At 58.7% G+C, this 12,848-nt stretch overlaps 2 protein-coding genes across 2 annotated transcripts; both read right to left on the minus strand.

Annotated features, from left to right (window-relative positions):
- Window positions 1–676: 676 nt before the first annotated feature.
- FREY1 (Frey regulator of sperm-oocyte fusion 1) lies at window positions 677–1,253 on the minus strand. The gene is made up of 3 exons (XM_052653358.1): window positions 1,150–1,253; window positions 954–1,027; window positions 677–798 (listed from the first exon to the last, which is right to left on the minus strand). Exons 1-3 carry the CDS (start codon window positions 1,251–1,253, stop codon window positions 677–679), a joined length of 300 nt encoding a protein of 99 aa, XP_052509318.1.
- Window positions 1,254–3,721: 2,468 nt separating this feature from the next.
- Window positions 3,722–9,729, minus strand: PEX16 (peroxisomal biogenesis factor 16). Its single transcript, XM_052652831.1, has 11 exons — window positions 9,329–9,729; window positions 9,080–9,115; window positions 8,176–8,252; window positions 7,733–7,866; window positions 7,493–7,593; window positions 6,480–6,560; window positions 6,207–6,335; window positions 6,045–6,117; window positions 5,799–5,918; window positions 4,330–4,394; window positions 3,722–3,880 (listed from the first exon to the last, which is right to left on the minus strand). The coding sequence occupies exons 1-11, from the start codon at window positions 9,438–9,440 to the stop codon at window positions 3,822–3,824; spliced, it is 987 nt and encodes a 328-aa protein (XP_052508791.1). The 5' UTR covers window positions 9,441–9,729; the 3' UTR covers window positions 3,722–3,821.
- Window positions 9,730–12,848: the final 3,119 nt, after the last annotated feature.

A 12,848-nucleotide genomic window follows, 5' to 3' on the forward strand; every position in this document is an offset into this window, starting at 1 on the left:
TGGAGGATGGTGTGGGCTGCCCGGGGGTTGGGAGGGCACAGGGCTGGGGGGAAGATGAAGCCTCCAGCCAGGATGGGCTTCCCTCCTAGGAGCAGAGGGCTCTGTCTCACCTTGGGCCTCCCTTACTTCCCCCATACCAGGGCCTCTGGCCGGCGGCCCCTGCCTTGACAAAGCCCATGCCACCTGCAAGTGCCCACCCTAGCCCTGCCCCCAACTCCCCAACCCCCAGCCGCGGGGCCCTGAGCTCAAGCCCAGCCCCTCCCGAGGACTCTGTGGTCAGGAAACGGCCGCAGGTGGGGGGTGCCGCCCCCCATTCCAAGCTGTCACCAGTGTGGCCTCTGGACCGACAGCTCCCACCACAACCCCGCCGGTGCGCTGGCCCCCTGGCAGGCGTGGGGGTCCCCGCGGGGAGGGGAGAGCACGGCAGCAACGGGGGCTCCACCTCGGCAGGAAAAGGAGGCTCCGCCCCGGCCCCGGGCCAGCCGGGCCTCTTGGCTGCTTCAGCTGTAGCCCCATTCTGGGTCCTGTGACCCTGGCCTCAACTATTAAAGTGCCATTTCCTGTCGGGACCGCACTGGGTGTCATCTGCTCGGACCCCCCAACCTCGCCCAACTCATTCCCACGCCAGGAAGGCCCAAGGCTTTGCTGCACAGAATAGTTTTATAAGGGGTTCCCATCACAGGCGTGAGTCATAGTAGTACTCGGCCATGTCGGGCCCGTCTCGCTTGCGCTGCTGGGCCCGGGAGAGCAGGGGTCGGGGCCCCCGAGGCCACGGGTGTTTCGGTCGGACCCCGTAGTCTAGAGAGAGAGAAGAGGGGGTGAGTGGCAGGGAGCGTCCGTGTTCCCCTGAAGTCTTCCCCACACACAGGCTGTGTGAGGCTGGCGGGGTGCCCGCTCCCAGGGCACGGCTCCCCCATCAGGGAGCAGGGTGGGGAGAGAAGGGGAGAGGCTACCATCCACCAGGCCGGAGAGCGGCGCCGAGAGTTCCAGGGGGGCCGAAAATTCCTCAGGAACGGCTCGCTGAGGCCTGCGGAGAAGTTGGGGTGCTCAGCATAGGCAGGGGGGCAGCTACCACCTCCCAGAACGGGAGCAACATCTGAGGGTGGGGGGTCCCGACACCGGGGAGGGGCGGCCCACCTCAGGAGTTACCTCAGTGGCTGGGGGCGGAGGAGCGCGGCTGCCAGGACGAGGTACAGGACGAAGAGGCTCAGGCCGGCCCTGGGGTGCAGAGCCCCCAGCATGGCGAGAACCATCCTCCACGCGGTCCCTGATCCCGGCTTCTGCCTGCCCCTCCCCCGGCAGGCCGGAGCACGGAACCTGCTGCCCACGCCCGGCCGCCTCACAAAGGCCCCCAGCTCTGTGGCTCCGTGTCAGCAGCGGCAGCGGCTCCGGCGGGCTGGGAAGCTCCCTGCTGAGGCCTGTGGGCCGGTTGTGCTGAGGCTGTGGGCAGCCAGGTGCTGAGCCCATCTTACTCTAGACTCACCGCTAAGGGCACAGATAGCTCAGATCCCCACCTCGCCTCTTGCCAGGCGGAAACGTTACCTCCCTCTGTGGGCCTGGGCTTCCTCACCACTGAGGTAAGGTACCTACACAACCTGCCCAGGGACGGACACCCAGGAGGCCCTGTGCAGAGGTCACAGCCACCGCCCAGAGCCCCGGCATTTCCACTGCTCCTCGCCCAGCCTCCCTCTCCCACCCCCTTCCTCCCACACTGAATTGCCCCAGGTAGGTCCTGCAGCTGGAGAGCCCTGAGCAGGTCCCTGGGCCCTGGCCCACTCAGGCCCCACCAGACAGAGCCCATGCTGAGGGCACTCCCCCCAGGCTGCCCCCCCGCAGCTTAGCATGGCTGCAGGCCCGCCTCCGAGGCTGACACGGACTTCAGCATAGGTGGCAAAGCCTGGGACCTGGGCCTCTCGAGTGTAAGCTTCCCAAGGGCAGGGACTACGGGATGTCCAGTACTGGATGCCTGCTGGGTGCTCAGTGAATCCTTGATGAGGCCAGAGACTGTCTCTTCACAGGCCTGTGGCGAGGCCGTGTGGCCCTCTGCTTCCTGCCCGGCCCCGTGTTAACTCAGTGTGGACCCGGCTCCCTCCCTGGACACAACTGGCTCCCACGAAACTGCCTTAGCATCCTTTGCGCCCCCTGCCCTCCGCCAGGAACCACAAGTTCAGATGCTCTGGCTCCTCTTAACTCCAAACCCCTCATTTCCTTGCCTCCAAGACTAGACGCCACCCTCTTCCTTTGTATCCACAACCAGTCCCCAAGGCCTGGCTGGGTCGCCCCCCACCCCTCCTGCCACCGTCTTAACTTGGCCCCACCCATGGTTGCAGGCCTCCACCTTCCCCCTCCCGTGCCCACAGGCTCCCTGAGATGCGCTTTCAAACAGGCCCCTCCCCACCACCTCCTCCGAGACATTGCTGGCCTGGGGCGAGACATTGCTGGCCTGGGGCGCGATGGCCTGGTGGATTCGGCCCTGCCCGCCGCTCGGGCGCCCTCCCACCCCGGCAGGGCCATCACGCCACTGCAACAACTACCTGTGCTGTTTTTGCACAGACAGCCTCCACCTCCCGTCTGCCTGCTGAAAACAGATGAAGTCTCAGCAGTTTAGAAGCCGGCTTGAGTGGAGGGCTCCCTGACCAGGGTGCCCTCCGGCTGGGGCAGGCAGGCAGTCTGACCATGGGCCGCGCATACTTCCGCAACAACTCGGCACACGGAGGCATCCACACACCTGTCCCCCGCGCTGTCGAGAGCGAGGGCGGCGAGCTGGGCCTGACTCGCTTCCACGCACAGCACGAGCCCCAGAGCACACTACCATTCCCAGCCAAGGCTGCGGGTCTCAAGTGGTAACCACCCAGCGCCTTCGCCCCTGGCCCAGGACCCGGACGGGGCTTCTCAGAGGCACTTGGGTAAAGCAGTCAGGGACAGCCAGCCCGTCCCACGGTGTCTGGGGGCAGCGGAGGCACAGCTGACACAAGGCAGATGGAGCCCTCTCAGAACCCAAGCGGCTGCCTGACCGGCTGGAAGCTCCAGCAGGAGCATGCGGTCTGCTCATAGCACAAAGGCAGCAGAGACTGAGGGAAGGGAGAGACCAGGCAGAAAGACAGCAGCCGCCATGCCCAAATCCCTGCATGGTGCCTCCAGGAAGACCACAGGGGAGACGCCGGCTCATGCCCCGTGAACCCGCACGTGGCAGCTGCCAGCCCTGCCAACCTTACCGCTGCCCAGGGGCGGCCGCAGCCCTGGCTGGGGCCTGATGTCCCCTTCCCACAGGACAAAGGCCTTCTACTCTCGAGCAGGGGTCAGGGCTTGAGGTGCCCCTCTGCACTGAGGCAGGCCCACCAGCACCACGCTCCACCATGGAGCAGCTGCCAGGCATCAGGCCCCGGCAGGGCGTGGGCCGGAAGACACAGGGGCAGCTGTCACCCACTGTCTGGGTTCAGCCTGGCTGGCCGTCAGCAGGGATCAAGAGAGAAGCAGCATCTGCTATCGCAGCTTCCCGTGAGGTGGGCTCCAGCTTTCTAGGCTGCAGAAGCCCGTGGCCCGGTCCTAGCGGGGCACCCCGGCCAGTGATGAGGTGCGGCGTGTGCTTGCTTCCCCTCAGGATGCGGAGTCGAGAGGGAATTAAGGGCGCTCTAGTGGAGACCAGGGCTGTGTGCGGAGCCCAGCCAGAGTGCAGGAGCCGGGTGCCCCGGGTCGGGGGCATGGAGCAGTCACAGGCGTGGACACTGCCAGAGTCAGTTTTATTAGGGCAAAGGGGCCCAGGGACTTGAAGAGCTGAGGCACCCCCTGCCCCTCCCCACACCCCACTTGCGGAATGTCCGTCAGCCCCAACTGTAGAAATAAATTTTCTGCCAGTTGGGCAAGTAATCCATGAGCGGCCCTGCAATGACAGAGGGGAGTAAGTTCAGGGCTGAGGGCCAGACTCCAATCCAGCTCTACCCAGGGCCCTCCTGAGGCCCCTGTCCGCCTGGTCAGAGCCCCCGCCCTCCCACCTTCCCCGCCAGCATCAGAGCCATCTCTGGCTATGTTTACAAAGAGTTTCAAGCTCACAGAAATCACACAGCTGTCCCGCTGTCCCTGTGGGTAGCCCTGGCCCAGGGCCTCTCTGCTGAGGGTGCCTCTCCAAATGGCCAGCAGGTGTCATTCCTCCGTACAGTCCCCGGCCAGCGAAGCTGGTCTCATGTCATTGAAGGAGCTGTCACCCTCCCAACCTGACCTCTGCGCTCCCTCTCCCAACTGTGCCAAGAGTCAGATTACAAGGAGGTACAGGGAGCCGGGCCACACAAAAGCTCCGTGATGGTAATTATCACACCCTCACTCCACGCTTACTTGTGATCAGACCAATGCCTGGGACGTGGTCTGCCAGGAGCTGGAGTAGAAAGAGGATCTTGGCCCTGCAACAAAGGAGTAGCCTAAGTAGGGGTCCTGGGTTCCTGCAAACCCAGGCGTGTAAAACCTCTGCTGACCACCTGACTAAAGGCAGTGCATCCCAGAAGCCAGAAGGTCACCACGTGCATCAAGGACATCCTAGGAGACAGAAGGCTCTCGTCCAGCCATCCCCAGCCACACACCTGGGAGGGTCACACCTCAGCCCACAGCTGGGAGGCAGCCCAGAGCCAGAGATTATATTGTCTGACAATAAGAATGGGGAAGGAAACTTCTCTCTCCCCAGACTATATCCCAGAGGTCCTCGACACCCTGCCCCTGTCCTCTGGGGGACAGGCTCTGGGCCCTCCTCAGTCTGGGCCACTGCTCTAAGGGTGCTGGGCTTGTCAGGTTGGCAGGAAGACAGGCCAGACTGGAGGCCTGTAGCCTGGGAAGCCACCTTTGCAATTAGGTAATCCTCAATTCAGACCAATACTGGGGCTACAATGCTTCCTCTGTAGAGTGCAAGCCATCTGTGGGCAGAGGTCACAATCCACCAAAGTCTCCAGAGCATTTTCTCTGGAGTGTAGAAAAGGATTTGGCTTTGGAACCTTGTGAGCTTTCAAACTGATCTGAAAATAGAAACTTATTTTCATTGAGGTGGTTATTAAATCTGACCTAAGCTTACTTTCTACCAACTCAGAAAATGAACAGAAGTTGTATGTACAGAATGTTAAGTACGATTCCAATGATCACTCCAGCCTTTAACGATCACCCCAGCCTTTAAGCAGTGTTCTTGTTACAACCTGGACAGAGTGGGTCCTGGGAGCCTCCAGCCTGTCTCACAGCCCCAGTCGCAGTATAGGGACCCCTCCTCAAATCTCGGTCTGACCTCAGGTGACCTCTTTGGGAGACTTGGCGCCGAGTCACCCCTGACTCACACCCAGCAGGCCTCTCTGTGGCTAGGAGCTCTGGACCCTCTCAGGGTATGGAGTGAGGGCTGGGTGAGGCAGGGGACAGGCCAGGAGAGAGCATGGGTGTGGGAACTGGCTGGCTGGGTGGCTTCATTTCAGCTGCCCAGCCTCTTTGAACTTCAGTGTCTCCTGTGAGCAGTGGGGAATAACCCAACTGTTTAGGAAAGTGGGCGAGCAAGCTTAGGATGGGGAAAGTTCATGCCCACGGTCCCTGGGGCCGTGCCCTCACCTGCCAACAGCAGCTTAAGCAGCACACTGGGCAGACGGCCCCCAGAAACCGGGAGTGAGCACACCCAGGGTAGCCCACGGCACGTGCTCCGTGAGCCCAGATCGGGGAAGGAGGGAGGGGAGGCAGGCGTGAGCAAGCCTGGGGAGCCAGCCCACCGCCCCCGCCCTGCCCCGCGGAGAGGGCGCCCTCGAGCCAGAGGCCCGCCCTTACTCGGAGAAGCCCGCCCTTACTCGGAGAAGCGGTCGTAGAAGGGGGAGCGCAGCAGGTAGTAGAGCAGCAGGACGGTCCGGCGCCGCAGCTCCAGCCGCTCCCGCCGGGCCAGGCCCTTCCTGTCGCTCAGGAGGCTCAGGCTGGGGGAGGGGACAAGGTTCGGGCCAGCGACAGCAGAGGCAGGGACCCTGCCCGCCCACGTGAGGCCGGGCCTGCAGCACAGAGCCGGACGGAGGGAATGGGGCCCCCAGGCAGGCCCAGCTCACCTGGTCACATCCACGACACCGGACAGGAGCCAGGGTGTCCACGACCGCTGACCCCAGAGGCCCAGGCTGAGCACTGCCGGCCACGGCGTTAAGGATGTCTCCGGCACACGGCCCGCCCTGCCTGCCCCCGTCTATCGCAACCCAGGCCTGGGCTAAGGATACAGTGCAGCAGAGGCCGGGCGATATGCAAGGACTCGGCGATGGTCTCCTGCAGCCCCAGTGGGGTGGGGGCGACGCCCAGCTCCTCCGGCTGCTGCGGGGCCCCCCAGTGCCTGGAGTGCAGGGACGGAGCTAGAACACAAGGTAAGAGGTAAGAGGCAGGTAAGAGGCTGGAGGGCTGGGGCAGGGGCGGGCAGGCAGTGACCAAAGCCAGGCCCTCAGGCCCACGCTGACCTCAGCACCGAGCTGTCTCATCCAGCAACCTCCCACACTTACTGTTCTGGAGGGTTCGCACCACCCGGTTTGACCGCTTCCCCACATATGACTGCTCCTGGCTACCAGCGCTGTGGTCACCATCTAGCGGGAACAGATAAAAGGTCATACTGTCAGAGGGACACGTGCAGAGCCTACAAGCGAATGCAGGTGCAGTGAACACTCATGGGCTATGGGGAGAATGGATAAACCTGTACGAAGACAGCAGCGGAGTCAAGGACACCACAGCAGAGGCTGTGCCTGGGACCTGTCCATAGCAGGGAGCATTCTGCAGCCCTCCCCAACCTGGGGAAAGGCCAGTATCACCTGTGCAGATATACCAGCCAAGAACTAAGGCCTCCCAGGCACTGGAACAAGGCAGGGGGGCCGGTGGTCCATGGGAACCACAGCCAGAGGGGCTGTATCTGGACTTCCCCGGTGGCCCAGCGGTTAAGACTCCATGCTTCCACTGCAGGGGGCGAGGGTTCCACCCCTGGTCAGTGAACTAAGATCCCAAAGGCTGTGTGGCGTGGCCAATAAAAAAAAATTTTAAGAAGGAGGGGAAGGGTATATCTTCTGAGAGCTTTGCTTTCAACATGACCATGAAAACAGAAGCGAAGACCTGCCCCCAACTCAAAGTCAAGGGGGTAAGACCAGAGGCCAGCAGCTGATGGGCCCAAAGCCCTAAAGGGGCGCATCTGCTGGGTACCCTGCCTCATGAGGCTGTGCTCTTAATACAGAGCCAGCCCAAAGACAAGGTTGGCAAGACCCCTGCTTCCTCCTGATGCTCTGTCCCCTCTTCCCGCAGCCCATAACAATGGAGACTGAGGACTCCAACGTCAGAAGCTCTGAGTTTAAGCTCTGATCTGGCCTCTGACTTCATCATTCTTTCTCTTCTGTAAAATACCAGTATAAGACGATGAGGACAAAATGAGTTGATGGGGAGAGGTGTGCTCCACGGTGACAGTGAGTAGGTCAGCTCTCATCTACCAATCAGCCCCGTGCCCCATTCCACTCCAGAGTGGGTAGGCACTTACCCCGGGACTGTGCCTGGGTCTCCCTGTCCAGCGGAACGATGGGGGGTGAGGTCTGGAGGCCAGTCTTGAACCAGATCAGCAGGAACATCCGAAGTACAGCCCTGGGTTGGGAGTACGGCAGGGCTGGGGAAGGGGGAGGTGGCTAGCTGGCAGGGGTCCAGGCTGCTCTACTGAACACCATCGGTACAGCTGGTCTCAGTGACCCCCACCCCAGGCCGGCCCTCCACAGTCCCGACATACTTGGCCAGCTGGATGAGGGCGATGACGAGCCAACGTCCTACTTCACCCCACACCTTGGTGGCCCCCATCTCCATGAACACCTCCACACACTCCAGCACGCTCAGCCATGTCAGCAGCTTCTGCTGGGACAGGGACTGCAAGAACCCCAGGCCAAGAGGTCAGGAGGCCCCCCTGGTTTCAGCTCCTCCCCCAGGGGACACCTCCCTCTTCCCAAGATTAAGTGCGTAAGCCTGAGATCTCCTGCTGGGACAGGCGACTCTGCCCTGTGAAACACAGTCTTTTCACCTGATAAGGGGACACTGATGCCTGGACTTGTCGCCCAACAGCTACAGGCACAGGTGGATGCAGCCATGTCTCGTACTCCAGGAGACCATAACGCGTGCCCCAAACATGGGCTGGTGGTTACTATTTTGTTCCTGAGCCCTCTGCTTCACAATTCTTACCACGGGTAATTTTTTCCGAAGTTCCTTCCGTAGGATTCCGTCATTGAGCAGCACAAGCAGGTTAGAGGCAGAGTACACTGAGGGGCAGAGAGTGGCCTTGAGAGGCTGGCTCTGCAGCCTCCACCCCCACCCCTACTCCCTAGAGCAGCAGGGATCACCTATCCCCTGCTGTGCTCAGCCATCCCCACAATATGTGGAAACAACAGGTCCTGCCACCCACTTCCTCAGAGCTCTCCACTCCCCTCAACGACCTTTGTGTGAGCAGCTAGAACAAGAAAGGATGGTTTGATCTCTATGACATACCAGCTACTGTCCTGCTGAATAGCACTGGTTATCCAGCAGCCCAGAACCGCCCATCATGCTCCAAAGAGACATGGGAGGTGCAGTCACCTCCTGGTCTTTGCTCTCTCTGCAGCCTGTCCTTGAAATTCTCTTCCATCCCTACCTTTTAGAACCCAGCTCATCCTTTCAGGATCTGTCTCTCCTGTACTGACTGGGTAAACACCACTGAAGCAGTTACAGTCTGGGCATTCTGGAATTTGGGAGATTGGGACGTGAATCCTGGTTGAGGCTTTCGGTGGCTGTTCCTTAACCACTTAAACTTCTGTTCCCTTAACTGGACAAGGAGGACAATAACAGTACCCACTTCACATGACTGTAGGGAAGATTAACGGAGCAAAGGCAGAAGAGGCGCTTGGCTCAGCCTCCTGACCAGTCAAGGTCCCCAGACATATCTCTCAACTATGGCGGGGGAGGGGGCATACGCGACGGCCTAGGACAGTGGACGCTGGACCCCTGTCTGATTCAATCACAGAACTGGATGATCTAACGGGAAATCTAGGAAGCCCTCTGGGAAGCCCTCCCCCACCCTCTCGCCCCCCACCCACCCCAGAGCCCGGCTCACCCAGCTCTGACAGCTCGTGCGAATCGGCGAAACGACCTGGGGAGAAGGCACAGAAGGAGGCGCCGGTGAGTCTGCCTCTCCCTGCTGCTTCGGGTCCCTGGACATTCCCTCCCTATGCCCTAACGGGAACCCGGAAGGAACTCCTCAAGCACAGCGATCACTACCCAGGCTCCGCAGGGAAGGGAGGGGGAGGCAGGTGGGGTCAGAGGTCAGAGATCCGAAGGGATGGGTCAAAGGTCAGGGTGGCACCTGCCAGCAGGTAACTGAGGCCGCGCACTGCCGTCTCCAGCTGGGCCGTGGCGGCCGGGTGACGAGTCACGTACTCCTGGTAGCGGAGGCCCACCAGCCGCAGCTTCTCCATCCTGCCCTCGGGACCGACGGACCCACGGACCGACAGCGATACTGGCTACGGGGCCCTGCTTCCTGCGCCCTCCTTCCTGCTTCCGGCGCTAGGCCCGCCTCTCTGCTGCTTAACTTCCGCGGGCCAGAAGCACGGCGACGCGAAGAGCAGTTGAGGCACCCTTCACCCCATTTCTTAAATCACCTCCCACCAGGGGAGCGTTAAGTAACCGCGGGCCTAATCCCGCCCTTCCTAACTCCTTCAGGTCATTGGTTCACACGCTCTCCGCCCACGACCCCGGCGGCCCCACCGGCTCTTCCGCCTTCCGGGTTTGCTGCCTTGCACCTGCGCAGTTAGAGCTCCGGGAAAAAGCTCCCGCGGCAGCCTGAGCAGTTAATTCTGGAGTAGGGATCGAGAGCCTTCCCAATAGAATGCCGAGAGGCTCGAACGGGAAGACTGGCTTTTAAAGGGCTTGGGAGGCAGCGCCCACAGAGGAGCCTTCTCCATCAGACTTGGGCGGGTGGGGAGCGCGGGGACAGCCTAAGGACAATCGGACTGTGAGCAGGCGCGCGTTTGGCCCCTTGCCTCGTCGCCTGACTTCTCCCAGAGGTAGTGCTGGGGAAACTGAGGCAGCGAGAAGTCCAGCCTCCTACGCAGTCAAGATCCCCCTGGCCAGCATCGTTAGTGCCCCGGCTCCCACAAGGAGCATGTCCTCCCTCCCGCCGCCCTCCCGCCAAATCGCGCACCTGAACTCCCATCTTCACGGAGAAAAGCCTGGCCTGGGCTTCTGCTCTCCGCTCGGGGTGACCTTAACGAGGATTTTCCCTTCTCTGGGCCTCGGGTTTCCCCATCTGTAAAATGGTTAGAGGGCAGACGGGCTGTTTGAACTCGGGATCAATTTCACAGCGCTTTTTGGCCCTCCGGTGCATCTTCCAGCTCTCAGCTGCTTCCCAAGAAATGAGAACTTCTGCAGGGAATCTCTTCCCAAACAGGGTAGCCTCCCTGGAAGGAAGTGGCGGCGGTAGAGGAGGCGGCCAGAGGTGGAGGGAACCGATGCGCGGAAGAGGCGGCCGCCGATTGGCTGTGGGCAAAGGGGCGGGGCAAGGCTGGGGCCCACGGGGCTGCGCCGTTGGGGACCAGGGCAGCAGGTTTATGGTACTCTGAGAATAGTACAGAATGGGAAAGACTAGAGATCTCTTCAAGGAAATTAGAGATACCAAGGGAACATTTCATGCAAAGATGGGCTCGATAAAGGACAGAAATGGTATGGAACTAACAGAAGCAGAAGATATTAAGAAGAGGTGGCAAGAATACACAGAACTGTACAAAAAAGATCTTCACGACCCAGATAATCACGATGGTGTGATCACTCACCTAGAGCCAGACATCCTGGAATGTAAAGTCAAGTGGGCCTTAGGAAGCATCACTACAAACAAAGCTAGTGGAGGTGATGGAATTCCAGTTGAGCTATTTCAAATCCTGAAAGATGATGCTGTGAAAGTGCTGCACTCAATATGCCAGCACATTTGGAAAACTCAGCAGTGGCCACAGGACTGGAAAAGGTCAGTTTTCATTCCAATTCCAAAGAAAGGCAATGCCAAAGAATGCTCAAACTACCGCACAATTGCACTCATCTCACATGCTAGTAAAGTAATGCTCAAAATTCTCCAAGCCAGGCTTCAGTAATACGTGAACTGTGAACTTCCTGATGTTCAAGCTGGTTTTAGAAAAGGCAGAGGAACCAGAGATCAAATTGCCAACATCCGCTGGATCATGGAAAAAGCAAGAGAGTTCCAGAAAAACATCTATTTCTGTTTTATTGACTATGCCAAAGCCTTTGACTGTGTGGATCACAATAAACTGTGGAAAATTCTGAGAGAGATGGGAATACCAGACCACCTGACCTGCCTCTTGCGAAATCTGTATGCAGGTCAGGAAGCAACAGTTAGAGCTGGACATGGAACAACAGACTGGTTCCAAATAGGAAAAGGAGTACGTCAAGGCTGTATATTGTCACTGTGCTTATTTGACTTATATGCAGAGTACATCATGAGAAACGCTGGACTGGAAGAAACACAAGCTGGAATCAAGATTGCCGGGAGAAATATCAATCACCTCAGATATGCAGATGACACCACCCTTATGGCAGAGAGTGAAGAGGAACTAAAAAGCCTCTTGATGAAAGTGAAAGAGGAGAGTGAAAAGTTGGCTTAAAGCTCAACATTCAGAAAATGAAGATCATGGCATCCGGTCCCATCACTTCATGGGAAATAGATGGGGAAACAGTGGAAACAGTGTCAGACTTTATTTTTGGGGCTCCAAAATCACTGCAGATGGTGATTGCAGCCATGAAATTAAAAGACGCTTTACTCCTTGGAAGAAAAGTTATGACCAACCTAGACAGCATATTCAAAAGCAGAGACATTACTTTGCCGACTAAGGTACATTTAGTCAAGGCTATGGTTTTTCCAGTAGTCATGTATGGATGTGAGAGTTGGACTCTGAAGAAAGCTGAGCGTCGAAAAATTGATGCTTTTGAACTGTGTTGTTGGAGAAGACTCTTGAGGGTCCCTTGGACTGCACGGAGATCCAACCAGTGCATTCTGAAGGAGATCAGCCCTGGGATTTCTTTGGAAGGAATGATGCTAAAGCTGAAACTCCAGTACTTTGGCCACCTCATGGGAAGAGCTAACTCATTGGAAAAGACTCTGATGCTGGGAGGGATTGGGGGCAGGAGGAGAAGGGGACGACAGAGGATGAGATGTCTGGATGGCATCATGGACTCGATGGACGTGAATCTGAGTGAACTCCGGGAGTTGGTGATGGACAGGGAGGCCTGGCGTGCTGCGATTCATGGGATCGCAAAGAGTCAGACACGACTGAGCGACTGAACTGAACTGAACTGAACTGAGAATAGTACAGTATTTTACTTAATCCTCTCCACCAGATATTATCTCCACAAGAGCAAAGGATCCGCTTAAGAACGCCTCATCAAGATTGGAATCCTGGTCTAGTCTGACCACAGAATCAGGCATTTTAACATACCTCACCAAGAAACCACAACCCATCTTTGAGCTGCCTCCCTAAGTCTCCCCCCAGCTTAGTTTTCTTCTTTTTCAGACGGGGCATCTAACTTCCCGCCCTGCCCCTGCCAGGGAATGAAGACTCAGGGAGATGTGTCCAGGGCCTCAAGAGTGGCAAACCTCCTGGGGAACAGAGAGGTGGCCAAGGGTATCATCTACATTATTTTTCACCACCTCTTGGGTGCCAGGCTCACTCATACCTAACTCCTCCTAGTAACTTGGCCAGATTGGTATGAATTCCATTTCACAGATGGGGAATAAGAGGCCCAAGGAGGGGAATGGACTAGTCTTAGGTCACATAGCATGGCACTGGTCAAAGAGACCACAGTGAGGGGTCCTCTCTCTG

Source organism: Budorcas taxicolor, chromosome 15, assembly GCF_023091745.1.
Source record: "Budorcas taxicolor isolate Tak-1 chromosome 15, Takin1.1, whole genome shotgun sequence".
Lineage (NCBI taxonomy): Eukaryota > Metazoa > Chordata > Mammalia > Artiodactyla > Bovidae > Budorcas > Budorcas taxicolor.

Coding starts and splice junctions, on each gene's coding strand:
- PEX16 (XM_052652831.1), bottom strand. CDS start 9,440: ATGGAGAAGCTGCGGCTGGTGGGCCTCCGCTACCAGGAGTACGTGACT. Junction 7,594..7,732: donor GCCCTCATCCAGCTGGCCAA/GTATGTCGGGAC, acceptor CTCCCAACCCAG/GGCTGTACTTCGGATGTTCC. Junction 6,118..6,206: donor CGCCCGGCCTCTGCTGCACT/GTATCCTTAGCC, acceptor CGTGGCCGGCAG/TGCTCAGCCTGGGCCTCTGG.
- FREY1 (XM_052653358.1), bottom strand. CDS start 1,253: ATGGTTCTCGCCATGCTGGGGGCTCTGCACCCCAGGGCCGGCCTGAGC. Junction 1,028..1,149: donor CTCCGCCCCCAGCCACTGAG/GTAACTCCTGAG, acceptor ACTTCTCCGCAG/GCCTCAGCGAGCCGTTCCTG. Junction 799..953: donor GCTCTCCGGCCTGGTGGATG/GTAGCCTCTCCC, acceptor CTCTCTCTCTAG/ACTACGGGGTCCGACCGAAA.